General features: G+C 45.7%; 1 protein-coding gene across 3 annotated transcripts in view; it reads right to left on the bottom strand.

Annotated features, from left to right (window-relative positions):
* Positions 1–897: 897 nt before the first annotated feature.
* Positions 898–26,266, bottom strand: part of abcc5 (ATP-binding cassette, sub-family C (CFTR/MRP), member 5) — a 155,660-nt gene continuing 130,291 nt past the window's right edge. For 2 of the 3 annotated variants that reach the window (XM_038815891.1, XM_038815892.1), the window contains 3 exons: positions 19,841–19,954; positions 9,963–10,127; positions 898–1,882 (listed from right to left, as the gene is read on the bottom strand). In XM_038815891.1, coding sequence (XP_038671819.1) covers positions 1,781–1,882; positions 9,963–10,127; positions 19,841–19,954 — 381 coding nt within the window. In that variant the 3' untranslated portion in view covers positions 898–1,780. Of the gene's footprint in view, positions 1,883–9,962; positions 10,128–19,840; positions 19,955–26,266 lie in introns of those variants that run through there. The other variant, XR_005462831.1, reaches the window with a different exon arrangement.

Below are 26,266 nucleotides of genomic sequence, written 5' to 3'. Positions count from 1 at the left end.
AGCGGGTGAAACTGACGCGTGCAGCGTCACTCCGCTGCTGGCCCTTTCGGGACGGGAGATTTCGGGCTGATAAGCGGGCCCCGACGCCTGAGTTACCAGCGCCGTTTTTGCCCGCCGGTCAAGGGCATCACGATGGACTTCGGTGAATTTCGCCCATGGTACTAAAAGGATGCTAAATCAAGAAGTTGCCAAACATCTTCCTGTTTAGCAAAAATTCTTCTGCTGACAATAGATGAGAAAGAACTATCACCTCAGTAATGTTTACCTGGTGCAGAATTTTACAACCCCCCCCCCACCGATTTTAATTTTGTCATAAAATTACCCAGACAGCATTCCCACCATGCTACCTGTCTGCAATTTTACAGGGGTCTGCCGAGACAATACACTTACACTTGCCCCAGTTGTAGCCCTTAAATGGACAATTACCGATCACTTAAGGGCCATTTTCCACTAGACCTCAATCTTGAAGGTGAGATGTGTTCAGTGGTGGGAAGGGAAAAGCGTAGCAAGTGACCCAGCTCAATTCGGGGGAGGGTAGGGCTGTCTTCCTCTGCCCCTGCCTCTCTATCAAGATCCCCAGCCCTCTCCACTCTGCGCTGACTTTTCGGGTGGCACCATCCAAAAGATTCTGCCTCTGGACCGAGGTATAAACATTTCAAGACTGTTACTTCCTCAGAGTGGCAATCAGCATCGGATTGCCTTGCAAATCCTTACCTGGGAAGTTCTGAGTGGGATTCCCTGTACATATTTGGGGTAACCCCCCAATCCGATGCTGGGGAGCTCAGAGGTTACAGCCTCTTGTTTAAAAAAACACTGGATGTTTTGCCACGTCATCAGCTCTCAATACATGGTTTATTGCCAATATTTGCTAAGATACAAAAAGTAGGATAAGTTAAATGTATTAATCCAAAATAGTTTATTTATATTCAAAGATTTAACAAGGCAGGTTTGCTTAGTTTGCAAGATCATGCTAAGGCTCGAAGCTATACAAGGTGACAAATACGTGCAACATTGCCTGGACTGGTAAAGCAAGCTTTCTATGGTAACATCAAGACCCATTTTCCTGTGGCCTTCACAAAATAGCTTACACTCACAGTGCACAAGGACAATAAATGTACAAATCATACAGTAAAAGAAGTTGAACCTGAGGTATTTTCTTCCTAGTAACAAAAAACCTCAAATAATTTAGTCATACTAGAGTCAGAATGATTAAAATAAGTCTATTTGGTACTGTCACCATAACAACACATACTGCTGTCTGGATTAAACAATGAAGGATATTAATTTATTCTTTATGAATTGGTGTACTCGTTATTCTATAGAAATATAACTTGACATTGACAACTGTCTCACAGTTAATTAGCAAACTCTGATACAGTGCAAAACTGTACAGGAGTAGAATATAAAAGAAAGCACAATATAACAGTGCAAAAATAGAATACAAAATAAAGTACAGCATGTACACACTGCAAATATTCTATGAGTAGATTTATAAATCGGTAATGTGTGAGGCTTAACTATAGGCATTTGAAACTATCAACATCTAAGGCTCCCTGAACCTGGAGTGCATTTGAAGTTAAGAGAATTAGCTCAGCTTTTAATTGTGAATGTATAAGGAAAAATGGAAAACAAAGTCTTACAGAGTATCTAGAACTACTCTGAAGGTACATGAATGGTGTAAGTTGCAAAAACAACTGAGGATATCTTGTCCCTGGATGGAGAGATGTTGACAACCTAAGCAGCAAGTAACTTAATTCTGCAGAAAATCCTGTAGACTGTGTTAGCCCTTTACAGTGACTTTATTTTCAGCAGCAGCGAACATTGCACAAAATCTTGAGTTTTCATTGGCTAGAAGAACAGACGGCTCATCAAATTCCATAACCTGAAGAAGGATACAAATATTGCTTTACTGGACTATAGAGCAGACTTGATTTATCATTATAGCTGTCCAATAGGATTTCAATGCTCACCAAACTTATGGTGGTTGAGTCACCATATGTATTAGATACACAATGCAAAATATAGAAAACATTTTTATTAGACTTCTAACAGTTTATTCATAAACAACAATCAAACAATAAAACATCTACAACAACCACAGAAAATATATTTAAAAAACCTCACCAACAATTATAATCATCCCTTCCCAATAGAACCCCACCCCCCGAACAGTGACCAGATCTTTGAAATGTAATATAAACAGTAATATAAACAGTAGATCCAGTCAATCGCTCCCCTGGCCATGAACCTAACCTTATCGAGGTAGAAAAACGGCACCAAATCACCCAGCCACACTGGGCGGTGCCGCCTGCCTCCAACTCAGCATAATCTGCTCCTGGCCAACATGGCAAAAGCCAGAGCATTCGCCATCACACCAATCCTCAATTCCGGCTGGTCCGATACCCCCAATTTATGGCAACAAATGGGCAGGGCTCTAAATCCACATCTCCAATTGCCGATATGGTGTTAAAAAAGGCACCAGAAAAACATCAATGTGGGATAGGACCAGACATATGCCTATGATTCGCAGTCCCTCTCGCGTACCACTCATTGAATTTACGGTGCAGCAGGAGGCTATTCGGCCCACCAAGTATGCACCTGCCCTTGGAAAGAGAACCCTACCTAAGCCTGCACCTCCACCTTATCCCCGTGACTCAGCAATCCCATGTTATTTTTTTTGGACACCAAGGGCAATTTAGCATGTCCAATTCACCTAACCTGCACATCTTTGGACTGTGGGAGGAAACCAGAGCACTCTGAGAAACCCATGCAGACAAAGGGAGAATGTGCAGACTCCGCAGAGAAAGTGACCCAAGCCGAGAATCGAACCTGGAACCCTGGGACTGTGAAGCAACTGTGCTAACTACTGTGCTACCGTGATGCTCACACTTATCTTCAACCCCCTCAATGTAAGCCTACTTGTGACAATAAAGATTATTATTATATATCCTGGGCGTACTACTCTCCTCCGACTCTGCACAGGAGAGAATCCTGTCCAGTAAAGTGAACATCGGTGTCACCGGGAATGTCGAGAAAGCTTACCGGAGCCAGTTGCACAACTGAAAGTACCTGAACATATCTCTCCTCTCCCTCACCCCCTAGGCCTGCTTTCTTGCCACCTTAACTGATGGGCAAAAAGGCGGCTAGCCTTCTCCCCATACTTGTACACCGCCCCCTTTACCCGCTGCATCTGACGCACCACCCGGCCCATGGACTACAGGTCAGGCGCATTTGCAGCTTCCTGTGTGCCCAAACTTCTGGCATGGTATCTCTCGCTTACTCCCTATCCACAAACAAAATCTCATCGACCAGCTCCTGACACACCTGCCTTGCCTCCCTATCTATATGAGCCTTGTACGAGATGACCTCCCCCCGATAACCGCCTTTAATGCCTCCCACATTAGGAGGGCGACACTGTCCCATTCCCATTCCGTGCCATAGTTCCATATATGGCCCAAGACATCTTGCCATAAATCCCAAGGTCAGGCTGCAGACCCAGGTCCAACCTCCACCCTGTATGCTGCACTCAACACCCCTCCAGCTTCAAATCCACCAATGCAGTGCATGGTCCGAAATGACCACCGCTGAATACTCTGCACTTTTTAGCCCAGGGAGCAATGTCTTACCCATAACAAAGAAATCAATCCTTGTGCGTCGGTGGAATAAAACAAAAACTCCTTACCCTCCCGGGTTCACAAACCACCACAGATCCACCCCTCCAGTCTCCTCCATAAATGCTGCCAAAACCTTCGCCATCCCCAAAAGAGACGGCGACCTTGGCCTGGTGTGATCTAACCTTGGATTCAAGACAGTTAAAATCCCCTATAAAATCAGCTGCTGTGACTCAAACTCTGGAATGGCAGTTAACAGCCACTCTATGAACTTAACATCTTCCCAATTCGGGGCATACACGTTTACTAACACCACTGCTTTCCCCTCCAGTGTACCTGTAACCATCACAAAGCGAGCATCCTGATCGTGCACCACCGTCCTTGCCTGGAAAAGAACCCTCTTTTAAACCAAAATCACCACCCCCCAATATCTGCAATATTAATAACACAAAAGTGCAATATTTTGAAATAGGTTTGAGGTTTTCAGCTATCATACTCACTACCAGAATGAGAAGAATGGTTTTTGGGATCCTTAAGGAGGAGGGGGAGCAGCCCCAAGTCGTGGTCCACATAGGTACCAACGACATAGGTAGGAAGAGAGATGGGGATTTGAGACAGAAATTCAGGGAGCTAGGATGGAAGCTGAGAGCTAGAACAAACAGAGTTGTTATCTCTTGGTTGTTACCCGTGCCACGTGCTAGCGAAGTGAGAAATAAGGAGAGAGAGGAGTTGAACACGTGGCTACAGGGATGGTGCAGGAGGGAGGGTTTTGGTTTCCTGGATAATTAAGGCTCATTCTGGGGTAGGTGGGACCTCTACAAACAGGATGGTCTTCACCTGAACCAGAGGGGTACCAATATCCTGGGGGGGGAGATTTGCTAGTGCTCTTCGGGGGGGGTTTAAACTAATTCAGCAGGGGGATGGGAACCAAAATTGTAGTCCCAGTGTACAGGATGTTGAGAGGAGTGAGGTCAGGGATAGGGTTAAAAGTTCGAAAGAGGGCACCGGCAAGAAGGACGCTGGTTTGAAGTGTGTATACTTCAACGCCAGGAGCATCTGGAATAAGGTGGGTGAGCTTGCAGCATGGGTTGGTACCTGGGATCTCGATGTTGTGGCGATTTCGGAGACATGGGTAGAGCAGGGACAGGAATGGTTGTTGCAGGTTCCAGGATTTAGATGTTTCTGTAAGAACAGAGATGGTAAAAGAGGGGGGGGGGGGGGGTGGCATTGTTAATCAAGGAAAGTATTACGGCGGTAGAAAGGACGTTTGAGGACTCGTCTACTGAGGTAGTATGGGCCGAGGTTAGGAACAGGAGAGGAGAGGTCACCCTGTTGGGAGTTGTCTATAGACCTCCGAATAGTTCCAGAGATGTAGAGGAAAGGATTGCAAAGATGATTCTCGACAGGAGCGAGAGTAACAGGGTAGTTGTTATGGGGGACTTTAACTTTCCAAATATTGACTGGAAATACTATAGTTCGAGTACTATAGATGGGTCAGTTTTTGTGCAGTGTGTGCAGGAGGGTTTTCTGACACAGTATGTAGACAGGCCAACAAGGGGCGAGGCCACATTGGATTTGGTACTGGGTAATGAACCCGGCCAGGTGTTAGATTTAGAAGTAGGTGAGCACTTTGGTGATAGTGATCACAACTCGGTTATGTTTACTTTAGCAATGGGCAGGGATAGGTATATACCGCAAGGCAAGAATTACAGCTGGGGGAAAGGCAATTATGATGCTATTCGGCAAGATTTAGGATGTATAGGACGGGGAAGGAAACTGCAGGGGATGGGTACAATCGAAATGTGGAGCTTTTTCAAGGAACATCTACTGCGTGTCCTTGATGAGTATGTACCTGTCAGGCAGGGAAGAAGTTGTCGAGCAAGGGCACCATGGTTTACTAAGGAAGTTGAAGCACTTGTCAAGAGGAAGAAGGAGGCTTATGTTAGGATGAGACATGAAGGCTCAGTTAGGGCACTTGAGAGTTACAAGTTAGCCAGGAAGGACCTAAAGGGAGAGTTAAGAAGAGCGAGGAGAGGACACGAAAAGTCATTGGCGGATAGGATCAAGGAAAACCCTAAGGGTTTCTATAGGTATATCAGGAACAAAAGAATGACTAGAGTAAGATTAGGGCCAATCAAGGATAGTAGTGGAAAGTTGTGTATGGAATCAGAGGAGATAGGGGAAGCGTTAAATGGATATTTTTCATCAGTGTTTACACTGGAGAAAGACAATGTTGTCGAGGAGAATACTCAGGTTCAGTCGACCAGGCTAGATGGAATTGAGGTTCAAAAGGAGGAGGTGTTATCAATTTTGGAAAATGTCAAAATAGATAAGTCCCCTGGGCCAGATGGGATTTATCCTAGGAATCTCTGGGAAGCCAGGGAGGAGATTGCAGAGCCTTTGTCCTTGATCTTTATGTCGTCTTTGTCGACAGGAATAGTGCCGGATGACTGGAGGATAGCAAATGTTGTCCCCTTGTTCAAGAAGGGGAGTAGAGACAACCCTGGTAATTATAGACCTGTGAGCCTTACTTCGGTTGTGGGTAAAATGTTGGAAAAGGTTACAAGAGATAGGGTTTATAATCATCTTGAAAAGAACAAGTTGATTAGCGATAGTCAACACGGTTTTGTGAAGGGTAGGTCATGCCTCACAAACCTTATTGACTTTTTTGAGAAGGTGACCAAACAGATGGATGAGGGTAAAGCGGTTGATGTGGTGTATATGGATTTCAGTAAGGCGTTTGATAAGGTTCCCCACGGTAGGCTATTGCAGAAAATAAGGAAGTATGGGATTGAAGGTGATTTAGCGGTTTGGATCAGATCAGTAATTGGCTAGCTGAAAGAAGACAGAGGGTGGTGGTTGATGGCAAATGTTCATCCTGGAGTTCAGTTACTAGTGGTGTACCGCAAGGATCTGTTTTGGGGCCACTGCTGTTTGTCATTTTTATAAATGACCTGGAAGAGGGTGTAGAAGGATGGGTTAGTAAATTTGCAGATGACACGAAGGTCGGTGGAGTTGTGGATAGTGCTGAAGGATGTTATAGGATACAGAGGGACATCGATAAGCTGCAGAGCTGGGCTGAGAGGTGGCAGATGGAGTTTAATGCGGAAAAGTGTGAGGTGGTTCACTTTGGAAGGAGTAACAGGAATGCAGAGTACTGGGCTAATGGCAAGATTCTTGGTAGTGTAGATGAACAGAGAGATCTCAGCATCCAGGTACATAAATCCCTGAAAGTTGCCACCCAGGTTAATAGGGCTGTTAAGAAGGCATATGGTGTGCTAGCCTTTATCAGTAAGGGGATTGAGTTTCGGAGCCACAAGGTCATGCTGCAGCTGTACATAACTCTGGTGCGGCCGCTCCTGGAGTACTGCGTGCAGTTCTGGTCACCACATTATAGGAAGGATGTGGAAGCTTTGGAAAGGTTTCAGAGGAGATTTACTAGGATGTTGCCTGGTATGGAGGGAAGGTCTTACGAGGAAAGGCTCAGGGACTTGAGGTTGTTTTCGTTAGAGAGGAGAAGGCTGAGAGGTGACTTAATAGAGACATATAAGATAGTCAGAGGGTTAGATAGGGTGGATAGTGAGAGTCTTTTTCCTCGGATGGTGATGACCAACACGAGGGGACATAGCTTTAAATTGAGGGGTGGTAGATATAGGACAGATGTCAAAGGCAGTTTCTTTACTCAGAGAGTAGTAGGGGTGTGGCACGCCCTGCCTGCAACAGTAGTAGACTCGCCAACTTTAAGGGCATTTAAGTGGTCACTGGATAGACATATGGATGAAAATGGAATAGTGTAGGTCAGATAGGCTTCAGATGGTTTCACAGGTCGGCGCAACATCGAGGGCCGAAGGGCCCGTACTGCGCTGTAATGTTCTATGTTCTATAGAAGGGTTTTGCAATCCAACTGTTCCAAAAAACAAGCCTCCTATATAAAATTACAGATTAGAATAGAATCCCTGCAGTGCAGAAGGACATTGGACCCATGGAGTATGCACCAGTCCTCTGAAAGAGCAACCTATCTAGGACCACTCAACCCGCCCCATACACCAGTAATCCCACCTAACCTTTGGACATGAAGGGGCAATTTATCATGGTCAATCCTCCTAAACTGCCCATTTTTGGACTGTGGGAGGAAACCAGAGCACCCGGACATGGGGAGAACGTACAAACTCCACACAGGCAATTACCCAAGGCTGCAATTGAACCCGGGTACCTGATGCGGTGAGGCAGCAGTGCTAACCACCGTGCCACTGATATACTTTCAAGGTTGGTGACAATCCATTAAGTGAAGTGTTTCTAATGGTTTTTAAAAAAATCTTCAAGAGTGAACTGTTTCTATTTCATCAGAATTAATATATTCGGAAAATTGGTGATAGAAAAGAATTGATAAATCTCTACGTATTGGCTTCTGCCCTCTTGACTCTTGCTTTGCTTATTGCCTGCCATTTCCAAACAAAGCGTCTGGTTTAATGGGCATTTCGCCTATTGTCAGCTGTGATAAATGTAGGAAATATATTTGGTGCAGTAAGGGTTAAAATACATAGGTTCTAAAAATCCTGGTTTGAAAGGTATTTTTGGAGACAGAGGTGCAATTAAAGCATCGTAAAAGTTGGGTGAATGGGCTCTTGTTTATATCAAGAAGGTTCCTTGGGGAGTAGATAATTAGAGACATGGGCAGGATTCTCCACCCCGCCACATTTCTGTTCCGACCTCCCGGCGGCATTCTCTGTTACGCTGGCCGTCAATGGGGTTTCCCATTGTGGGGCAGCTCCATGCCGTTGGGAAATTCCCGGGCGCCGGCAAAATTGAGAATCCCACCTATTGTGTTTAGTGTTAGTAAGATGATACAGTTAATGGGAGGAGCCAGGGCTGAAGCAGCTTCTGCAGTTAAAAAGTTTAGTTTTAGATTCTCTCAATACAGTGATGTGGACAGACTAGCAGTTCCTGTCAAAAACAGTTCAGTGAAAAATTCGACTGGGGACAGACCAGAAACCTGTGAATAATAGGACAGAAACAATATCCAAGGCTGGCAGTTTAAACAGTAGTTGAGACAGGCAAGGATCTGCAGCTGGTTGCTAAAGGATGTCTCTTTCTCAAATTGGTTTACCCAAGACATCTGTTTACAGCAAGCATTCATGAGTCTGCAAACTATTTAAAAGTGGATTGTGACCAGAGATGGGTTTTCCTTGAGTGGAGATAAAAGATAGCAGTTAGGAATTAGTGTTTCCTTGTAATTATTAATCATTATTTAATGGGTAATTGTAAGCTATTTTCTTGTATGATGTTAAAGATATTTTAATCCGGTCTTAGTATTAAAATTTATTTAATATACTATATCCATATGTTGTGTGTGAAGTCACTCCTGGAGCGAGGTAACCTTTCCGCTCAGTCTTACAAAATTGAAGAATATCGGTATTTCTGTACAGTATCCCAGCAAATATTGGGGGCTGGTCTGGGATTGTAATACAGCCTTCTGTAATCTCTCTTATTACAGAAATAGTGCCTGATTCCTTTGCATAGCTCAATTCAGAAAGGTCTATTAAGATGAAGGTGGATCACTGAATCTTGCTGCACTGCCCCAACTTGCCAGAATTGCACATTTTAACCCTCATTGTCAGCCATGCCGCACTGTCTGTTAGTCTTGCACCTCAACTGTTTTCTGAAAACCGCCAGTTACCAGCTAAACAAAATCAAGTTCTTCAGTTAGATTCTCCAAGGAAACTTAGAGAGTAATTAGCCTATTTCCAAAGGCTAGCCCTGCTTTCAAAGGACTTCACAGTGCAGTCCCGTAGATCAAAATGGATTGTCATTTGGAGGAATCAAGAGAGAACAGAGTCAAAGAAGTAATGTGCAGGAGACTATTTTTCCTGGTTCATTGGACAGTTCAGTTGAAACATCTAATTCAGGACAGAGAACAAATAGTAGTCAAGGTAACAATTGTACATATACCCACTGCTGCAAATTAACACAACACTGAATTGCTTCTCCCTGATCATCAACAGCAACCACTCACCATGTCTGTGACTGATTTGCCATATGTGGCGAGCATATTGGACAAACTTGCTCTCGAAGATGCTAATTGTAGAAATGTTTCTTTTACCAGGAGTTTTAGACCACTTAAACTCAGTGAGGTAAAAATTCTGCTGATATCAATGGCTTATATCCAGTACTCATGGTGATTAAATGAAATATTGAGAAACATTTGTTAAGTATTTGTTTAATGCTGATCAGCTCAACCCGATCCCTTTTTTACCCCCATTAAAAATTCTGTTACGCATGAAAAATGGAAAAGAACTGCCCCTTTTTCATGACTGGATTCATTCCAAATAAAAACTTGGAAGTTTTTGTTACCTGGCCCTGACTGAGCACCATGATGCGATCACAGTTGAGTACTGTATTCAAACGATGTGCAATGGTCAACATTGTACATTCAGCAAATGATTCCCGGATAGTCTCTTGCACCAGAGAATCAGTCTCTGTATCCATGGCGGCGGTAGCTTCGTCTAAAACTAGAATCTGTAACATTCAAAAAGAAAATTTTACATAATGAATAGGCTAAAGAAAAGGTTCAAAACAATTACTCATCTGGTGGAGCAATGATCTCTTAACCGACTAAAATAGGAATGTTTAAGAGTCCAGAATTAGGTGATGCAGATATCTTGGAGGATGGGCTGGAACAGGGGCAAGGCCTCTAAATTGGGAGGGAAATGAAATTTTCCAATGCTGATAGGTGAGAGTGGACTGGATACAGCTATTAGAAGGAAAACTGTCAAATCATTCAAAGGATGCTACAGGCAGTGTAATCATGTTCCCACAAATAAAAAGGGAGGTACTGCCAAATCTAGAGCTCCCTGATTATCCAGAAGCATATTGGCCAAGATAAAGCAGAAAAAGAAAACTTACGACAGTCACAAAAGACTTAATACAGTATAAAGCCTAGCAGATAATAAAAAGTAAAGGGGTGAAAGAAAAATGTAAATCAGGGAAGCAAAGTGAGGATGCATAAAATATTGGGCGGTGACATCAAAGAAAATTCTAAGATGTTTCAACAGTATATTAAGAGAAACTAAGGAAAAGGTAGGGCCTAACAGAGATGAAATACAAGGTAACTTGTTGTTTGATGCAGAAGGTGTGGACAGGGTTCTCAATGAGTACTTTGTCTCTGTCTTCACCAAGGAGAGAAATAATGCAGATATTCTAGTTAAAGAGGGGGAGTGTGAATACAAGCAGCACGCTGAGAGAGGAAATACAGGAGGGACTGCATCATTGAAGGTGATAAATCACTAGGATATAGGATTATATCCTAGGCTGTCAAAGGAAGCGAGGGAGGAAATAGCAATTGCTCAGAGGATCATTTTCCAATTCTCACGAGACACACACAAAGTCCCAAATGATTGGAGGTCTGCTCACGTCATCCCATTATTTAAAAAGGGTGTGAAGGATAGACCAGAAAACTATAGGCCGGTCAGTTTGACTTCAGTGATAGGCAAATATTGGAACCAATTCTGAGATAGGATGTCACTTGGAAAGGCACAGATTTATCAGAGATAGTCAGCATGGTTTTGTTAGTGGAAGATCTTGGCCAGGATTCTCCCACAATTGGCGGGACAGCCCGACGTCAAGAGCGGCATGAACCACACTGGCGTCGGGCCGCCTGGAAGTTGTGGAATCCTGCGCACTTCTGGGGGCTAGGCTGGCATCGGCGGGGTTGGTGCCATGCCAACCGGCGGCGAAGCATCGCCGTGGGCCGGCGCGCGTTGGCGCGTGCACAGAACCGCCGGCGTTTTTCCTGCGCATGCACAGGGGGTTTCTTCTCCGCGCCGGCCATGGTGGAGCCTTACAGAGGCCAGCGCGGAGGGAAAGAGTGCCCCAACGGCACAGACTTGCCCGCAGATTGGTGGGCCCCCATCGCGGGCCAGGATCTCCCCGCAATCCCCGCCCAAAAACTGCCGCCGGAGAATTCGGCAGCTAACACCGGGCGGGGTTCACACCCCACCCACCGATTCTCCGACCCGGCGGGGAGCTAATTGGAGAATCGCACCCCTTGTCTTACTAACCAAGTAGAATTTTTTGAAGAAGGAGGGTTAAGAGGGTAGTGCAGTGGATGTTGTCTGCATTGATTTCAGCAAGGCATTTGACAAGGTACAAGATGGCAAATGGTCAGGAAATTAAGATCTGGAATACAGGGGTAGGTGGCAGGTTGGATTCAAAATTGATTCAGTGACAGAAAAAAATGTAATTTTGATGGATGTTTTGCAAATGTGAAACAGTTTCCACTGGTGCTCCACAGGGCTCAGTGTTGGGGCCCTTGCTGTTTGTTGTATATAGTAATGATTTAGACTTAAATGTGGAAGGCATGATTGGGAAATTTGTAGATAACACCGAAATTGGCCATGTTGCTAATAGGAAAGTGAACAGATGGCAACCCCAGAAGGATATCAATGGTTTGGTTGAGTAGGCAGAGAAGTGGCAAATGGATTTCAATCTGGAAAAAGGTGGTAATGCATTTCGGCAGGGCAAACAAAGCAAGGGAATACTCAATAAATGGAAAGGTATTGAGTGGGGTTGAGGAAGTGAGAGGCCTCGGAGCACATGTCCACAGGTCCTCGAGGGTGGCAGGACAGGTGGACAAGGTGGTCAAGAAAACATATGGAATGCTTTCTTTTGTAGGGTAAGGTATTGAATAGAAAAAAAAGAGTATAATGATAGATACAAGCAAATTACTGCGGATGCTGGAATTTGAAACCAAAGGGAAAATGCTGGAAAATCTCAGCAGGTCTGGCAGCATCTGTAGGGAGAGAAAGGAGCTGACATTTTGAGTTCAGATGACACTATGTCAAAGCTAAAAGACAGAAAAGTGGGAAATATTTATACTGTGGAGTGAGAATGAAAGATGAGTCATAGCCACTGAAACCCAGGGAAACGGGGTGCTAATAGCCACAGATACCAATAGGAAAGAGTGCTAATGGCAGTCCCCAGAGAGACCAAAAGGTGTCAAAGGCCAAACAGCAGAGAAACTAATATCGAAGGGTAAACAGATATAGATGTAGGGGAAGGGGGAAGCAAAGAGGACTGCCATTCGCCCTGGATTGATTGACTGATTGACACAAGTACTGAAGTACAGTGAAAAGTATTTTTATGCAGCCAAGGGAACGCACACAGTTCGTACATAGTCGACAAAAAAAGAATAATCATACGAGTACATTGACAAATGGTACATCGACAAATAGTGATTGGTTACAATGCGGAACAAGGGGCCAACCAAAGCAAATATACGTGCAAGAGCAGCATAGGGTGTCGTGAATAGTGTTCTCACAGGGATCAGATCAGTCCGAGGGAGAGTCGTTGAGGAGTCTAGTAGCTGTGGAGAAGAAGCTGTTCCTATGTCTGGATGTGCAGGTCTTCAGACTTCTGTACCTTCTGCCTGATAGAAGGGTCTGGAAGAAGGCAAAGCCTGGGTGGGAGGGGTCTCTGATAATGCCTTCCTGAGGCAGCGGGAGGTGTAGGCAGAATCAATGTGCGGATGGCAAGCTTGTGTGATGCGATGGGCTGAGCTCACCACACTGCAGGTTCTTGCGATCTTGGGCTGAGCAGTTGCCATACCAAGCCATGATGGAGCCAGACAGCATGCTCTCTATGGCACATCTGTAGAAGTTTGAGAGAGTCGATGCAGTCATGCCAAATTTCTTTAACTTCCGTAGGAAGTAGAGACATTGTTGGGCTTTCTTGACTGTTGTATCAACGTGAGTGGACCAGGACAGACTGTTGGTGATTGTGACCCCCAGGAACTTAAAGCTATTGACCATCTCCACTTCAGAGCCATTGATGCAGACGGGGGTGGATATTGTGCTACGTTTCCTGAAGTTTATGATCAGTTCCTTGGTTTTTCTGACATTTAGAGAGAGGTTGTTTTCGGTACACCATGCAACCAAGTGATTTATCTGCCTTCTGTAGTCTGATTCGTCGTTGTTTGAGATACGACCCACCAGTTGTATCATCCGCAAACTTATAGATTAAGCTGGAGTTAAGTCTTGCCACACAGTCATGTGTATATAAGGAGTACAGTAGAACACTGAGGGTTCAGGACTATTGTGGAGGAGGTGCTGTTGCCTGTCCTGACAGATTGCGGTCTGTTGGTGAGGAAGTCAAGGATCCAGCTGCACAGGGAGGTGTCAAGTCCGAGATTGCAGAGTGTGGTTATAGGTCTTGTGGGGATAATGATGTTGATGGTGGAGCTGTAATCTATGAACAGCAGTCTCACGTAGGTGTCCTTGTTGTCGAAGTGTTCGAGTGTTGATTGTAGAGCCAGGGAGATAGCATCTGCTGTGGACCGGTTGCTGTGATAGGAGAACTTCAATGGATCGAGACCGTCTGAGAGGCTGGCGTTGATCCATCTCATGACTAATTGGTCAAAGCATTTCATGATAGCAGATGTCAGGGATACCGGTCGGTAGTCATTGAGGCACACTACCTTGTTCTTCTTTGGTACTGGTATTATGGTGGCCTTTTTGAAGGAGGTGAGGACCTTGAAGCGGAGGAGTGAGGTGTTGAAGATGTCTGCGAATACACTCGGCAGCTGGTCTGCCAAGGCTCTGAGTGCTCACCCAGGGACTCCGTCGGGGCCCATCGCTTTCCGTGGAATCACTTTCAAGAGGGCAGCTCTTACCTCGGAGGCTGTAATAGTGGGCATGGGTGCGTCCAGGGCTGTTGGGGCGGGTGGCCCTGATGCATTGCCTGACTGCTCAAATCGAGCATCGAACTTATCAGTTCATCGGGGAGGGTTGCTCCAGCCCCAGATATTCCGCCTGGCGTTGCATTGTAGCCTGTGATCTCGTGTATGCCTTGGCATTGTCATCGTGGGTTTGTATCATTGGCCTGGGACTCTAGTTTGATGAGGTATTCTTTTGGTACCCTGATGTCTTTCCATACGTCGTACCTGGATTTTGTATATAGGTCAGGGTCGTAGGACTTGAACGCCTCTGTCCGGAACTTCAGCGGGGGGTGAACCCTTTGGTTGAGCCAGGGTTTCCAATTGGGGAACACCCGTATTGTCTTCTTCGGTGTACAGTCCTCGACACACTTACTGATGATGTATGTGACGGTGGTTGCGTACTCATCCAGGTTAGCTGTCGCGGCCTTCAATATAGACCAGTCCAGACTTCAAACAGTCGCGGAGGATGTCCTCGGACCAGCACTGCAGTTTTCTTGACTAGCTCAGCACGCTTGAGTTGATGTTTGTAAGCCAGAAGCAGGAGTACCGACTTGTGGTCGGATTTGCCAGTGTGGTCGGTAGGTGTCTTTGATGCTTGAGTAGCAGTGATCTAGGGTGTTTGCACCTCTGGTGGGGAAGAAGATATGTTGATGAGTTTGGGTAGAACCTACCCGAGTTTGACCTGCTTCAAGTCTCCAGCCACCATTGTCAGGGTGTCACGGTGATGTTTCTTGGTTGTTGATGGTGGAGTGTAGTTCGACAAGTGCTTTCTTCACTTGCGCCTGGGGTGGGATGTAGACTGCTGTGATGAGTACAGAGGTGAACTCACGTGAGAGGTAGAAAGGGCGACACTTCACGGTCAGGTATTCTAGGACTGGGGAGCAGTGGCATGCGAGGGACACCACATCCGAGCACCAGGAGATGTTGATGAGCAGGCAACTGAGTGAGATCCTGGCGTGTTCGTGTCTCTGGCCTCTCTTCCTTATTACAAAATGATCCATTTTAAATTTTACGGTCCTATTGCTTCTGACAAAATCGCGCCCAGAGCACGAGACATCAGCGTTTGGGGCATGTGACCTGCTCTCTGTCATCGCTTCAGTTTTTAAAAAAATCGCTGATGGGCTCACTCCGGGCATGTGCACTAATGAGCGGGCACGCATGCACATTTTTAAAAGCCAGCTGCAGCCGCCATTTTTAAAAGCCAGCTGCTGTGGCCATTGCGCCTGAATTCTCGCGATCGGGAACGCCGGGATGGATGGCTCCAAGACCCTCCCGCCACCCTTCCGCGACTCACCCGCAGGTCGCGACCCCCACTTTGAAAATGCCTGGTCTGACGAGCCTTAGTGAGTTCCTGCTGTCCATCTTGTAGATGGTCCATACGGCTGCCACCGTTTGTCAGCGGTGGAGGGCTGAATGTTTTTGGAAGGGGGAGCAATCAAGCAGGCTGCTTTGTCCTGGATGGTGTCAAGCTTCTTGAGTGTTGTTGGAGCTGCATTCATCCAAGCAAGTGGAGAGCATTCCATTCCACTCCTGACTTATGCCTTGTAGATGGTGGACAGGCTTTGGTGGGTCAGGAGGTGAGTTACTCGCCACAGGATTCTTAGCCTTTGACCTGCCCTAATAGCCACAGTATTAATGTGGCTAGTCCAGTTCAGTTTCTGATCAATGGTAACCCCCAAGATGTTGATTGTGGGGGATGCAGCGATGGTAAAGCCTTGAATGTGAAGAGGATGTAACACACCTGGGTTTCCTAAAAGCGTCAATAAAAAGTGCACAAAAGGCTACTTAATAAGATAAAAACCCATGGAGTTGGGCGTAATATATTAGCACAGATAGAGGATTGGCTAACAAATAGAGTGGCCTGGTTTAACAGTGGTTAACACTGCTGCCTCACAGCACCAGGGACCCGGGTTTGATTCCCAACTTGGGTGACTGTGTGTGGAGTTTGCATATTCTCCCAGTGTATGCTCGGGTTTCCTCCCACAGTCCAATGATCTGCAGGTTAGGTGGATTGGCCATGCTAAAATGCCCCTCAGTGTCCAATGGTTATTTTGGGTTCCGGAGATAGGGTGGGGGAGTGGGCCGAAGTAGGGTGCTCTTTCAGAGCGTGAGTGAAGACTTGATGGGCCGAATGGCCTTCTTCTGTACTGGAGGGATTCTACAACAAAAAATATTCTATAAGATGACAAAGAGCGGCATTTTCAGGATGGCAAATTATACCAGTGCAGTGCCACAGGGATCAGTGTTAGAAGAATGAGGGGCAACATTGTTAAGACATATACGATTCTCAGGGGGCTTGACAAGGTAGATGCTGAGAGGTTGTTTCCCCTTGTTGGAGAATCTAGGAGCAGAGGAATAATCAGATATAGCAGGTCGTCCATTTAATACACAGATGAGGAAGAATTTATTTTCTCAGAGGGTAGTGAATCTATGGAAATTCTTTATCACAGAGGGCCGCAGCGGCTGGCTGGTTAAGTATGTTCAAGGCTGAGATAAGATTTTTAAGGGGAATCATGGGTTATGGGGATAAGTTGGGAAGTGGAGTTGAGGGCTATCATATCAGGTCAATCATGATCTCATTGAATGACGGAGCAGATTCGAAGAGCCGAATGGCCTTCTTCTGCTCCTGCATCTCATGGTCTTACGTTGTTGTGAAATTGTTAATCTATAATTAAGGACAGGGGAACTGATTACCTTGAAATTTTTCAGCTGTTCAGAGAAAATAAGTATGAATTTTTGAAGGGTATGACATGCTGGAAATCTTATTTTGAAAGAGGTGACTGGAGTAGTGGGTAGTGGATAAGGGAATGTCTATGGTGTTAAGTTATATAGACTCCATAAGAGATTGTTCGCTAAAGCTGAAGCTCATGGAATTGAATGCAAATTATTGACCTGCTTAGAAAATTGGGCGAGTAGGAGACAGAGTAGGGATAATGGCGAGTAAGAGACAGTGTAGAGATAATCGGGAGGTAGTTTAATTGACGGGATGTGACTACTAATGTGCAGCAAGGATCTATTTTGGGACCTTAACTGTCAACCATGGCTCAGTTGGTCGCATTCTTGCTTCTGACCAAGGTTCTGGGGGTCAGGTTCCTCTTCAGGGCTTGAACACACAAGTCAAGGCTGGCACTCCAGCTCAATACCGAGGGTGCACTTCACTGACAGAGTTACTATCTTTTGGATTAGATGTAAAACAGATGTCCCAGCTACCTACTCAGGTGGATGTGAATGAGGTTCCATGGCAATATTACATAGAAAAGCAAAGGAGTTATTTATCCCTCAATCAAAAAGACAAGTTATCTGGTGATTATCACTTTGCTGTTTGTGGGAAATTCTTGAGTACATATTGGTTACTGCGTTGTCCTCGTTTTAACAGTGACTACACTTCAAAAAGTATGTCATTGGCTGCAAAGGTCTTTGAGACTTCCAGGTGTATTGAAAAGCACTACATAAATGCAATTCTTTCTTTCGGAATTATTTGCACAATTCGTTAACAGGATAGAAAGCCACATATCCATGACACAAGGGACTGTAAACAGTTTAAAAATAAATAGACAGGTTAAATGAATGGGCAAAACTGTGGCAAATGGATTTCAATGTAGACAAGTATGAGGTCTTCCAATTTGGACATAGGGATAGAAAAGGGTACTTTCGATATGGCGATAACCTGAAACCAGTCAAGATCCAAAAGACTTAGATCATTAAAATGGTATGAAAAGGTAGAAGATAGAAAAATACAGCACAGAACAGGCCCTTTGGCCCACGATGTTGTGCCGAACTTTTGTCCTAGATTAAGAACAAATTCATCTACATCCCATCATTCAACCATAATCCATGCACCTATCCAATAGCCGCTTGAAGGTCCCTAATGTTTCCGACAAAGTACAAAACAAAATCAAAAAGGCTAACTGAATGCGGTCCTTTATATGTAGAGGAGTAGAATTCAGAAGTTATGCTTCAGCTATATAAAGCCCTGATGAGACTATATCCAGAGTACTGAAAGCACCATATCTTAGATAGGTTGTGCTGGCTGTGGAGGAAGTGCAGCACTGATCTACTAGAATGGTACAAGGACTTCAAGGATCAAGCTATGAAGAAAGATTAAACAAACTAGGTAGACATATGAAATACAAACAAAAAATACTGGAAAAACTCAGGCAATCTGGCAGCATCTGGGCAGAGAGAAAATAGAATGAACGTTTAGAGTCTGCTCTGGAGGCGAATCATATGAACTCGCAAAGTTAACTGTATTTTCTCTCTCCACAGATGCTGCCAGGCGCAAGTTTTTCCAGCATCTTCTGTTTTTATTTCAGAATTTCCAGCCACAGCCATATTTGCTTTTCTATCAGGTTGTACAAATAATGCAAAAACAGAAAATACTGGACAATCTCGGCAGGTCTGACAGCATCTGTGGAGAGAGAAAAGGGGCTAATGTTTCGAGTCTGGATGAATTTTTGTCAAAGCTCCCTTCTCTCTCCACAGATGCTGTCAGACTTGCCGAGATTGTCCAGTATTTTCTGTTTTGCTTCAGATTCCAGTACTGCAATAATTTACTTTGGTCATACAGAAATTGGTTATTGCTGAAAAGAGAGACATACTATGAAGTTTTTTGTCTTACACTCACCAGGACAATTACGCAAGGTAGCCCAACAGTAAAGGAAACTACAATTTATACTGCATGAGAAGAGAGTGCTGATTAGTTGGGTTGGCAAATGGACTTTAACTGGTACACACATTGCCATGCAGAATGCAGCAGAGAACAGTGAACAGCCAAGCTTTTGTTTCAAACTCGAGGTAGGTGGACTCTGATTAGACAAGGCAATGCCATGGGGAATGAACAAGACAATAGCAGTCCCCTGAGCTTTTATTTCATTAGAAAAGGTGTAAAGCATGCACATTCTCCTTTTGTCTGCAATAAAGAGTGAATATATGTGGCTTTAACATGCAGTAAGGGAGCCTAATTGATAATTTTAAATTGTTTTTCACTATAATTCTTAGCACAAATCACAATTGTTTAGCAAGTTTTGTCCAGTCTCAGATCACATCTAATGTTGGACACTATGTTTTGGGTTTTGCAAGAATGGGCTGGTTGGGTACGGCCAATACCCAACCAGCCTAAGGAACACACTGTTTGATACAATCTGTATGACCTTCATGCCCGGCATCACACCGGCACTGAAATTCGTATAGCTCATTACTAATGTGTGTGATTGGCAGATGTGTTTTTGATTTTCCAGCACGTATCCTGTTAGTGGAGATTACCACTCATGTTGATACCGTTATAAAAATACAGGCAGGAAAATACCAGCTGGTTCTTGGAGCCTGTCCCAGACATAAAGCTAGTTCCAGGATCACACAGATCATCCAAAGCATTATAAGCTCAATTTTCCAATTCATACTTAGCATTTACCAGACTCTGAACTGGTATTGTAGCTTTTCAAAATTAACACCCTGATGTACATGGAATTATTACTTTATTAACCAACTATCAAGAATCTGCTCAGCTTTCAACTCTTACCTTACATCTCCGTAGTAGAGCCCTAGCTACACATATCAACTGTTTTTCTCCCACTGAGAAATTCTCTCCATTCTCCACCACTTCAGACTCCAGTTTTAAAGGCAGTTGAGAGATCTGCATTGTGGAAAAGACACAATATCCGTTTGAAGAAACCTTGTAACAAAGTCACACTATTTTTAATTCACGTATTTCATGCTTTCTATTTTCCAGAGCTCTTTACAGCTCCAACAATATTATATATTGTTCTAAATTCTATATTAATCTAAAATTCCAGCCATGCTTCAAATATTTAGTTAAATCAGCACTTCCTGAATGTGAATTAAAGCTCTGTTTACTCTTCCTCAACTACAAAGAATATTATTTTGACTTTTTAAAAATAAAACTCATTCTTGGAATGTGCGTCGCTGGCAAGGACAGCAATTCTGTCCATCTCTAGTTGCCACCTTCTTGAACTGCTACGTTTGTGCGTTATACGTACACAGACAGCACTGTCAGTTGGGTTTTCCAGGATTTTAATCCAGCAATAAAAAGGAACTGCGATATAGTTCCAAGTCAGATCAATTTGTAACTTGGAGAGGAAATTGCAGGTGGCGTTTCAATGTCTGCTCCCTCTTGTTCTTCTAGGTGGGAGAGGTTGTGGTTCGATAGGTTCTGTCGAAGGAGCCTAGGCACACATCTACTTCTCTGAAAGTGGTGAATGAGGTGCTGATCAAGATGTCTGCTGTCATGGGTGGTGTTGAGCTTGAGTGTTGCTGCACTCATCCAGGCAAGTGTTGCGTATTGCATCACACACCTCACTTGGGCCTTGTAGATGTTGGGATGGTTTTGGGGAATCAGGGGGTGACATAGAATGCCCAGCCTCTATACTTTTGTAGCCAGGTTATATATGGCTGATCCAAATAAGTTACTTGTCAATGGTAATCCTCAGGATGTTGATGTTAAGTTATTCAGTGACAATAATGCCACTGAATGTCAAGGGCAGATGGCTAGACTCTCTCTTGTTGGAGATGATCATTGCTAGGCCCTCATGTGGCATGAACACCCCTCATCACTCACCAGCTCGAGCCTGAATGCTGTACAGACACAAACAAACACGGACTGCTTTATATCAAAGGAGTTGTGAATGGTACTGAACACCGTGTAATCATTTTTAAAAAACATTTTTTTGCACTTATCAAAACTTTGCAGAACATAAAAACAAAAATAATAACCAAAACAATAACAACACTAATACAAGTATCACAGTAGTCCCAGTACAATTATTTCCTTACATTGGTGTGCATCATGCTTTTTTTAAGAAAGTGTTTTCATTGGGATTTTTAACATTATACAAAAATTATACACAACTTTACATTCATATTTACAATGACCGGCAGAACTCTTTACATTGTTTATAATTACATTTGTTTTGCTTGTCCACGGCCACCTCGACAGCTGCCAGGAGGTCTTTTTTCATCTACTCCCTATGACTCGGTGGCTCGGAGGTGATGAAGCACATCAATTTGTCCATCAGTGCTTGGGTCTGCACTGGGAGCTCTGCGGGGTCAACCCTCACCGATTCTGTGCCTCCATGTGCAGGTTCCCTGCTTCAAGGCCAAGGTTTCTTTCCCCTCGTCTATATTGGCTTTTTGGCTGGGAAGCCAATTCTTTCCCATCCTGTTTGGCAGTGCGGTCAGTGGGGGGTTAGTCTGGGGGGATTATGAATACTTTTGGTGCCCATTTGTTGGAGTTAAAAGGCCTTAGTCAATGTTCTTAGACGAGAGCCACCTTTCATGTGCCCGCTCAGCTCATAGCCGCCATCGCAAGTCATAACACGGTGCAATCATCACTGATGGGATCCCTGCAGAAGCGTCCTTGGGATGAGATTAATTGATCTCCAACAAACACGACCATCTTCCTTTGTGCTGGGTATGACTCCAATCAAATGAGTGTTTTCCCCCGATTCCCACTGACTTCAATATAACTAGACTCCTTGATGCCACACTTGGGTTAAATATTGAAATTTTTTGAAAATGTTTTTCTTGGAGTTTTTTTCTTTTTATACACAACAAAAATAAACATAAGCAAAGCTATACATACCAGTTACGGTTTACAATTTACAAGTGCCCAGCGTTTGAATGAGCCACCTAACCTCAACTCCCCCTACTTTCCTGAGAACACCTCCCCTTCTTGCTACCTTCATGTTTTCTTTGGTCGCTGGTTCATCAGTCCTGTACATACTGGGGTAGTATAGTGATACATCGTGGTAAGTTGTTCTTATTCGGTCCGGGGGGAGGTATGGTTGGGTTGTCTCTCCCTATTTCACCCACCCCCCCCTCCCTTTTCGTTGGTGTCTGTGGTCCCTCTGACAGTTCCCCTCCCCCTGGCCTATTGGCTGCTGGCTACAAACAGATCCTGGAAATGGCCTCCACGTCTTGTGGAAGCCCTCTCCCAACCCCCGGATGGTGAATTTGATTTTCTCCATTTGGAAAAATTCCGACAGGTCAGCCAGCCAGTCCGCAGCTTTAGGTGGTACTGCTGATCGCCAGCCGAGCAGGATTCCTTGGCGGGCGATTAGGGAGGTAAAGGCGAGGGTCTTGGCCCTGCTCCCATAAAGAGTTTTGGCTGTTCTGATATCACGAAGACTGCCACTTGTCGGGCACAGCTCCACCCTCATCCCCACAACCTTGGCCATCGCCTCAAAGAAGGCTGTCCATGAACCCCACAAGTCTGGGACATGCCCAGAACATGTGGGTGTGGTTGACTGGGCCTCCCTGGCACCATTCACATTTGTCCTCCACCTCCAAGAAGAACCTGCTCATTCAGGTTCTGGTTAGGTGTGTTCTGTGTATCATTTTCAACCGCATTAGGACATAGAACAAAGCCATTCGGTCCATCGAGTCTGCACCGACCTACTTAAGCCCTCACTTCCACCCTATCCCCGTAACCCAATAATCCCTCTAACCTTTTGGACACTAAGGGCAATTTAGCATGGCCAATTCACCTAACCTGCACGTCTTTCGACTGTGGGAGGAAACCAAAGCACCCGGAGGAAACCCACACAGACACGGGGAGAACGTGCAGATTCCGCACAGACAGTGACCCAGCGGGGAATCAAACCTGGGACCTTGGCGCTGTGAAGCCACAGTGCTAGCCACTTGTGCTAACGTGCTGCCCACTTAGGCTTAGCCTTGCTCATGTGGAGTTGACCCTGTTCAGTGCTTCACTTGAGAGTCTCCACCCTATTTCAAACCCTAGCTCTTCCTGCCATATTCCTCTTGTCTCGTCCAATAGTCTCCCATACAAGTCCCCGCAGTTCCCCCTCCCCTAAGTTGTCTGCATCTAATAACTTTTCTAATAGTAATTGTTTCCCTACATAGGAGGTTTTTAATTTGTATGCATCAGAGCTCGTTCGCCCTGGTCGTTTGGAATTTGTGTCAGTTCCTCCAGCGTTGTCAGTCTGTTGTCCCGTGAAGAAGTCCCCAACTGTCAGTGACCCCACTGCCCTGTCTCCACCTTTTGAAGGTGGCATCCACTTTGGCTAAAGCGAAGCTCTGGTTGTTGTAGATGGGAGCCCAGATGGACATTTCAGTCAGACCGATGAGATGTCTTAACTGGGGTAATATCGCAGGTTTGGGAGGACCAGGCTCCCACCGCGCCACACACACACACACACAATTATCATTTTTTCTACTGAGTTTAAAAAAAAGGTCTTAGGATGTAGATCGGTATGGATCTGAACAGGAAGAGGTACCTGGGCAGTACGTTAATCTTGATCGTATGCATCCTCCCCGCCAGCGAGAGTGAGAATGTGTCCCACCTCTGCAGGCCCTTTTTAAACTTCCTCCATCAAGCTGTCCAGGTTACATTTGTGGATCCATGTCCAGTGGTGGGCTATTTGGGTCCCCGGGTAGTGGAATGTATTTCGGGCTTGTTTTTCTCCCCCTTTCCCTTGAGGGTTCACCGGGAGGATTTCACTTTTGCTTAGGTTGATTTTGTAGCCCGAGAAGGCTCAAACTCATTCAAGAGCATCATAATTCCCTCCATGCTGCTTTGTGGGTCTGTGACATAGAGGAGCAGGTCATCTACATAGAACGAGACTCTGTGCTCTGTCTCCCCTCCCAGTTCTTTATCGCTCTGAGCGCAATCGCTAATGGCTCGATCAGGGCAAACAGCAGCGGGGACAGCAGGCATTCCTGCCTTGTGCCTCTGTGCAGCTGGACGTATTTAGACCTGGTGGTGTTTGTCCCCACGCTCGCTGTGGGAGAGCTGTACAGGAGTTTCACACAGGCGGCGAACCCTGTTCCAAGCCCGAAACATTCGAGTACCTCTATGACATACTTCCATTCGACTCTATCAAAAGTCTTTTCTGCGTCCAGGGAGATGATCACCTTCAGTATTCCCTTCCTGGATGGGGTCATGATCATGTTTAGCAGGCACTTGATTTTAGCTCTCCACACTTAACAAAGCCCTCCTGGTCTTCTGCCACCATGTCTTGTATGCAGTTCTCCAGTCGCCTAGCTTGGATTTTGGCCAGTACATTCACGAAAAGAAGCCTCTGGATCTTTTCACTGGGCTGTTAAGTCCCCTGACGTTCCAGGTGACTATTTTAATGGGGAGGGGGGGGGGTCTGTTTTGCTCCCCGCCCCTACTTACCTTGGCGATGTGCTCCTGCACGCCAGGGGTTTCATTTTATTAGGGGGCGGTCCAAAATGGCAGAAGTCAGGCCCCTGCGCTCTGGGATTTCCCTTTGTCCGCGGGCCACCCAACATAGCCACCAACTAGATATACACCACGCGGATGGGCCCTGCACTCCGGGATTTCCCTTTGTTTGGGAATCTTCCAAAGTGCCGATCTGTGACACAATCTTCTTCCCTGTTGCCATGTGTGGCCTGTTGTTGCCAGCCTAGAGCCTCCTCCCCTACCCCCCGTCTATTTGTTACCCTATGGTTCTGCGCTTTTCCCCCACTCCCCTCTGCTTCTCTCCGCTCTTTCCCCCCCCCCTCTTCTGTCCCCCCGACTGTCTCCCTTGTTGTGATTTTTATCCCCCAGCGCCCCCCCCCCCCCCCCCCCCCCCCCACCCTCCGGCCAGGTACTTTCTCCTCCGCAGAAGATGTGCCGTCACTCCCCTTCTCTCTCCTACCTGGTGCTAGCTTTCCGCTAGCATGATGGCCCCCCCTCCCGGGTTTGGTCTGAGTTTTCCCCTTGCCCGCTGCTTTTCTTCCTTTTCCCCTCTTCCACTTTCTTCCAGTTGCTGCGCCTCACTGCTCTTGTCCCATCTTCCCTACGCCTTAGTTTTCAGTTTTAGAACGAGAAAGTACAGTCCCGCACAAATTGTCTCTCAGTTTCTCAGTCTTTTCAGGGTGACGGCTTCACCTCTATTTCTGCTGCTGCTTTCCCAGTCCGTTCTTTTTGAAAAACTCATCCGCTTCTGCCGGGTCTGTAAAGTAGTGCTCCTTGTGCTGCTCGGTTACATTAAGCTTGGCTGGATAAAGCATCCAAAACTATACTCCACTCTTGAACTTGAAAAATGTCCTGATAAATTCTTATCTGGTGTCCCTGCCAGTGGCACTTTTTATCTACCTGGTCCATCACAGGACTCTTCCTGGTCTTGGTAGCAGTGCATGTACACAATTATTGCCCTCGGTTGCTCTCCAGTCCTGGGCTTGGGTCGGAATGATCTGTTTATCTCTGGTAGCTGGGGAAGTTGTCCCTTCCCACCAGGTTTCCCAGCATCTGGACCAATAGTCCATGGGGTTTCTACCTTCGATCCCCTCCGATAACCCCACTATTCTAATATTTTGGCAACTCAACCAGTTTTCTTGGTCCTCTACCTTCCCCTTCAGGCTCCCCTGAGTCACCATCAACCTTGCTATGTCTGCCTCTAGCGCGACAATCCAGTCACTTTGGGCCACGGCGGCCTTTTCTAGTTCTCCGATCGTGTTTTCCTGAGCTTCTCGTTGCCTCTCCGTTTTGTTGAGAGCCGCCTGCATAGTGATCAGTGCTTCCGTGAGCGTCACTTTGACCGCTGCCTGAATCTCAAGCCTTATGCCCTCTTTGAGCTGCTTCCCTCTTTGAGCTGCTTCAACTCTCGCGCGAGGAATTTTATCCAGCCGTCGTCCAGCGAGGGGGAATTTGTTGCACGGCTCGGTGGCCCCTCTCTTTCTAGTGCGGTCGGGCCTTCCTTGCCTCGTGGGTCCATTGTCTTTCTCGTTGGCTTCTCTAGGCTCTTGCTGCCTCTTGTCCCGTTACGGCCTCTGGTGCAGATGCTGCAAGGCATTTCGATTGTTGGCCTGTATCTTCTTCAGTGGGTTGAAGGGGGTGATGATGGAGTGCTTTCCTCCCCGGATCTGACGATGGAGTGCTTTCCTCCCCAGATCGGATGATGGAGTGTTTTCCTCCCTAGATCTGGCGGGCTAATTTCAGATCAAATTGCCTACATTCAAT

Source organism: Scyliorhinus canicula, chromosome 13 (genome assembly GCF_902713615.1).
Source record: "Scyliorhinus canicula chromosome 13, sScyCan1.1, whole genome shotgun sequence".
Classification (NCBI taxonomy): domain Eukaryota; kingdom Metazoa; phylum Chordata; class Chondrichthyes; order Carcharhiniformes; family Scyliorhinidae; genus Scyliorhinus; species Scyliorhinus canicula.
The sequence above is the reverse complement of the archived record's forward strand: the minus strand, read 5'-3'. Positions and strand labels throughout refer to the sequence as shown.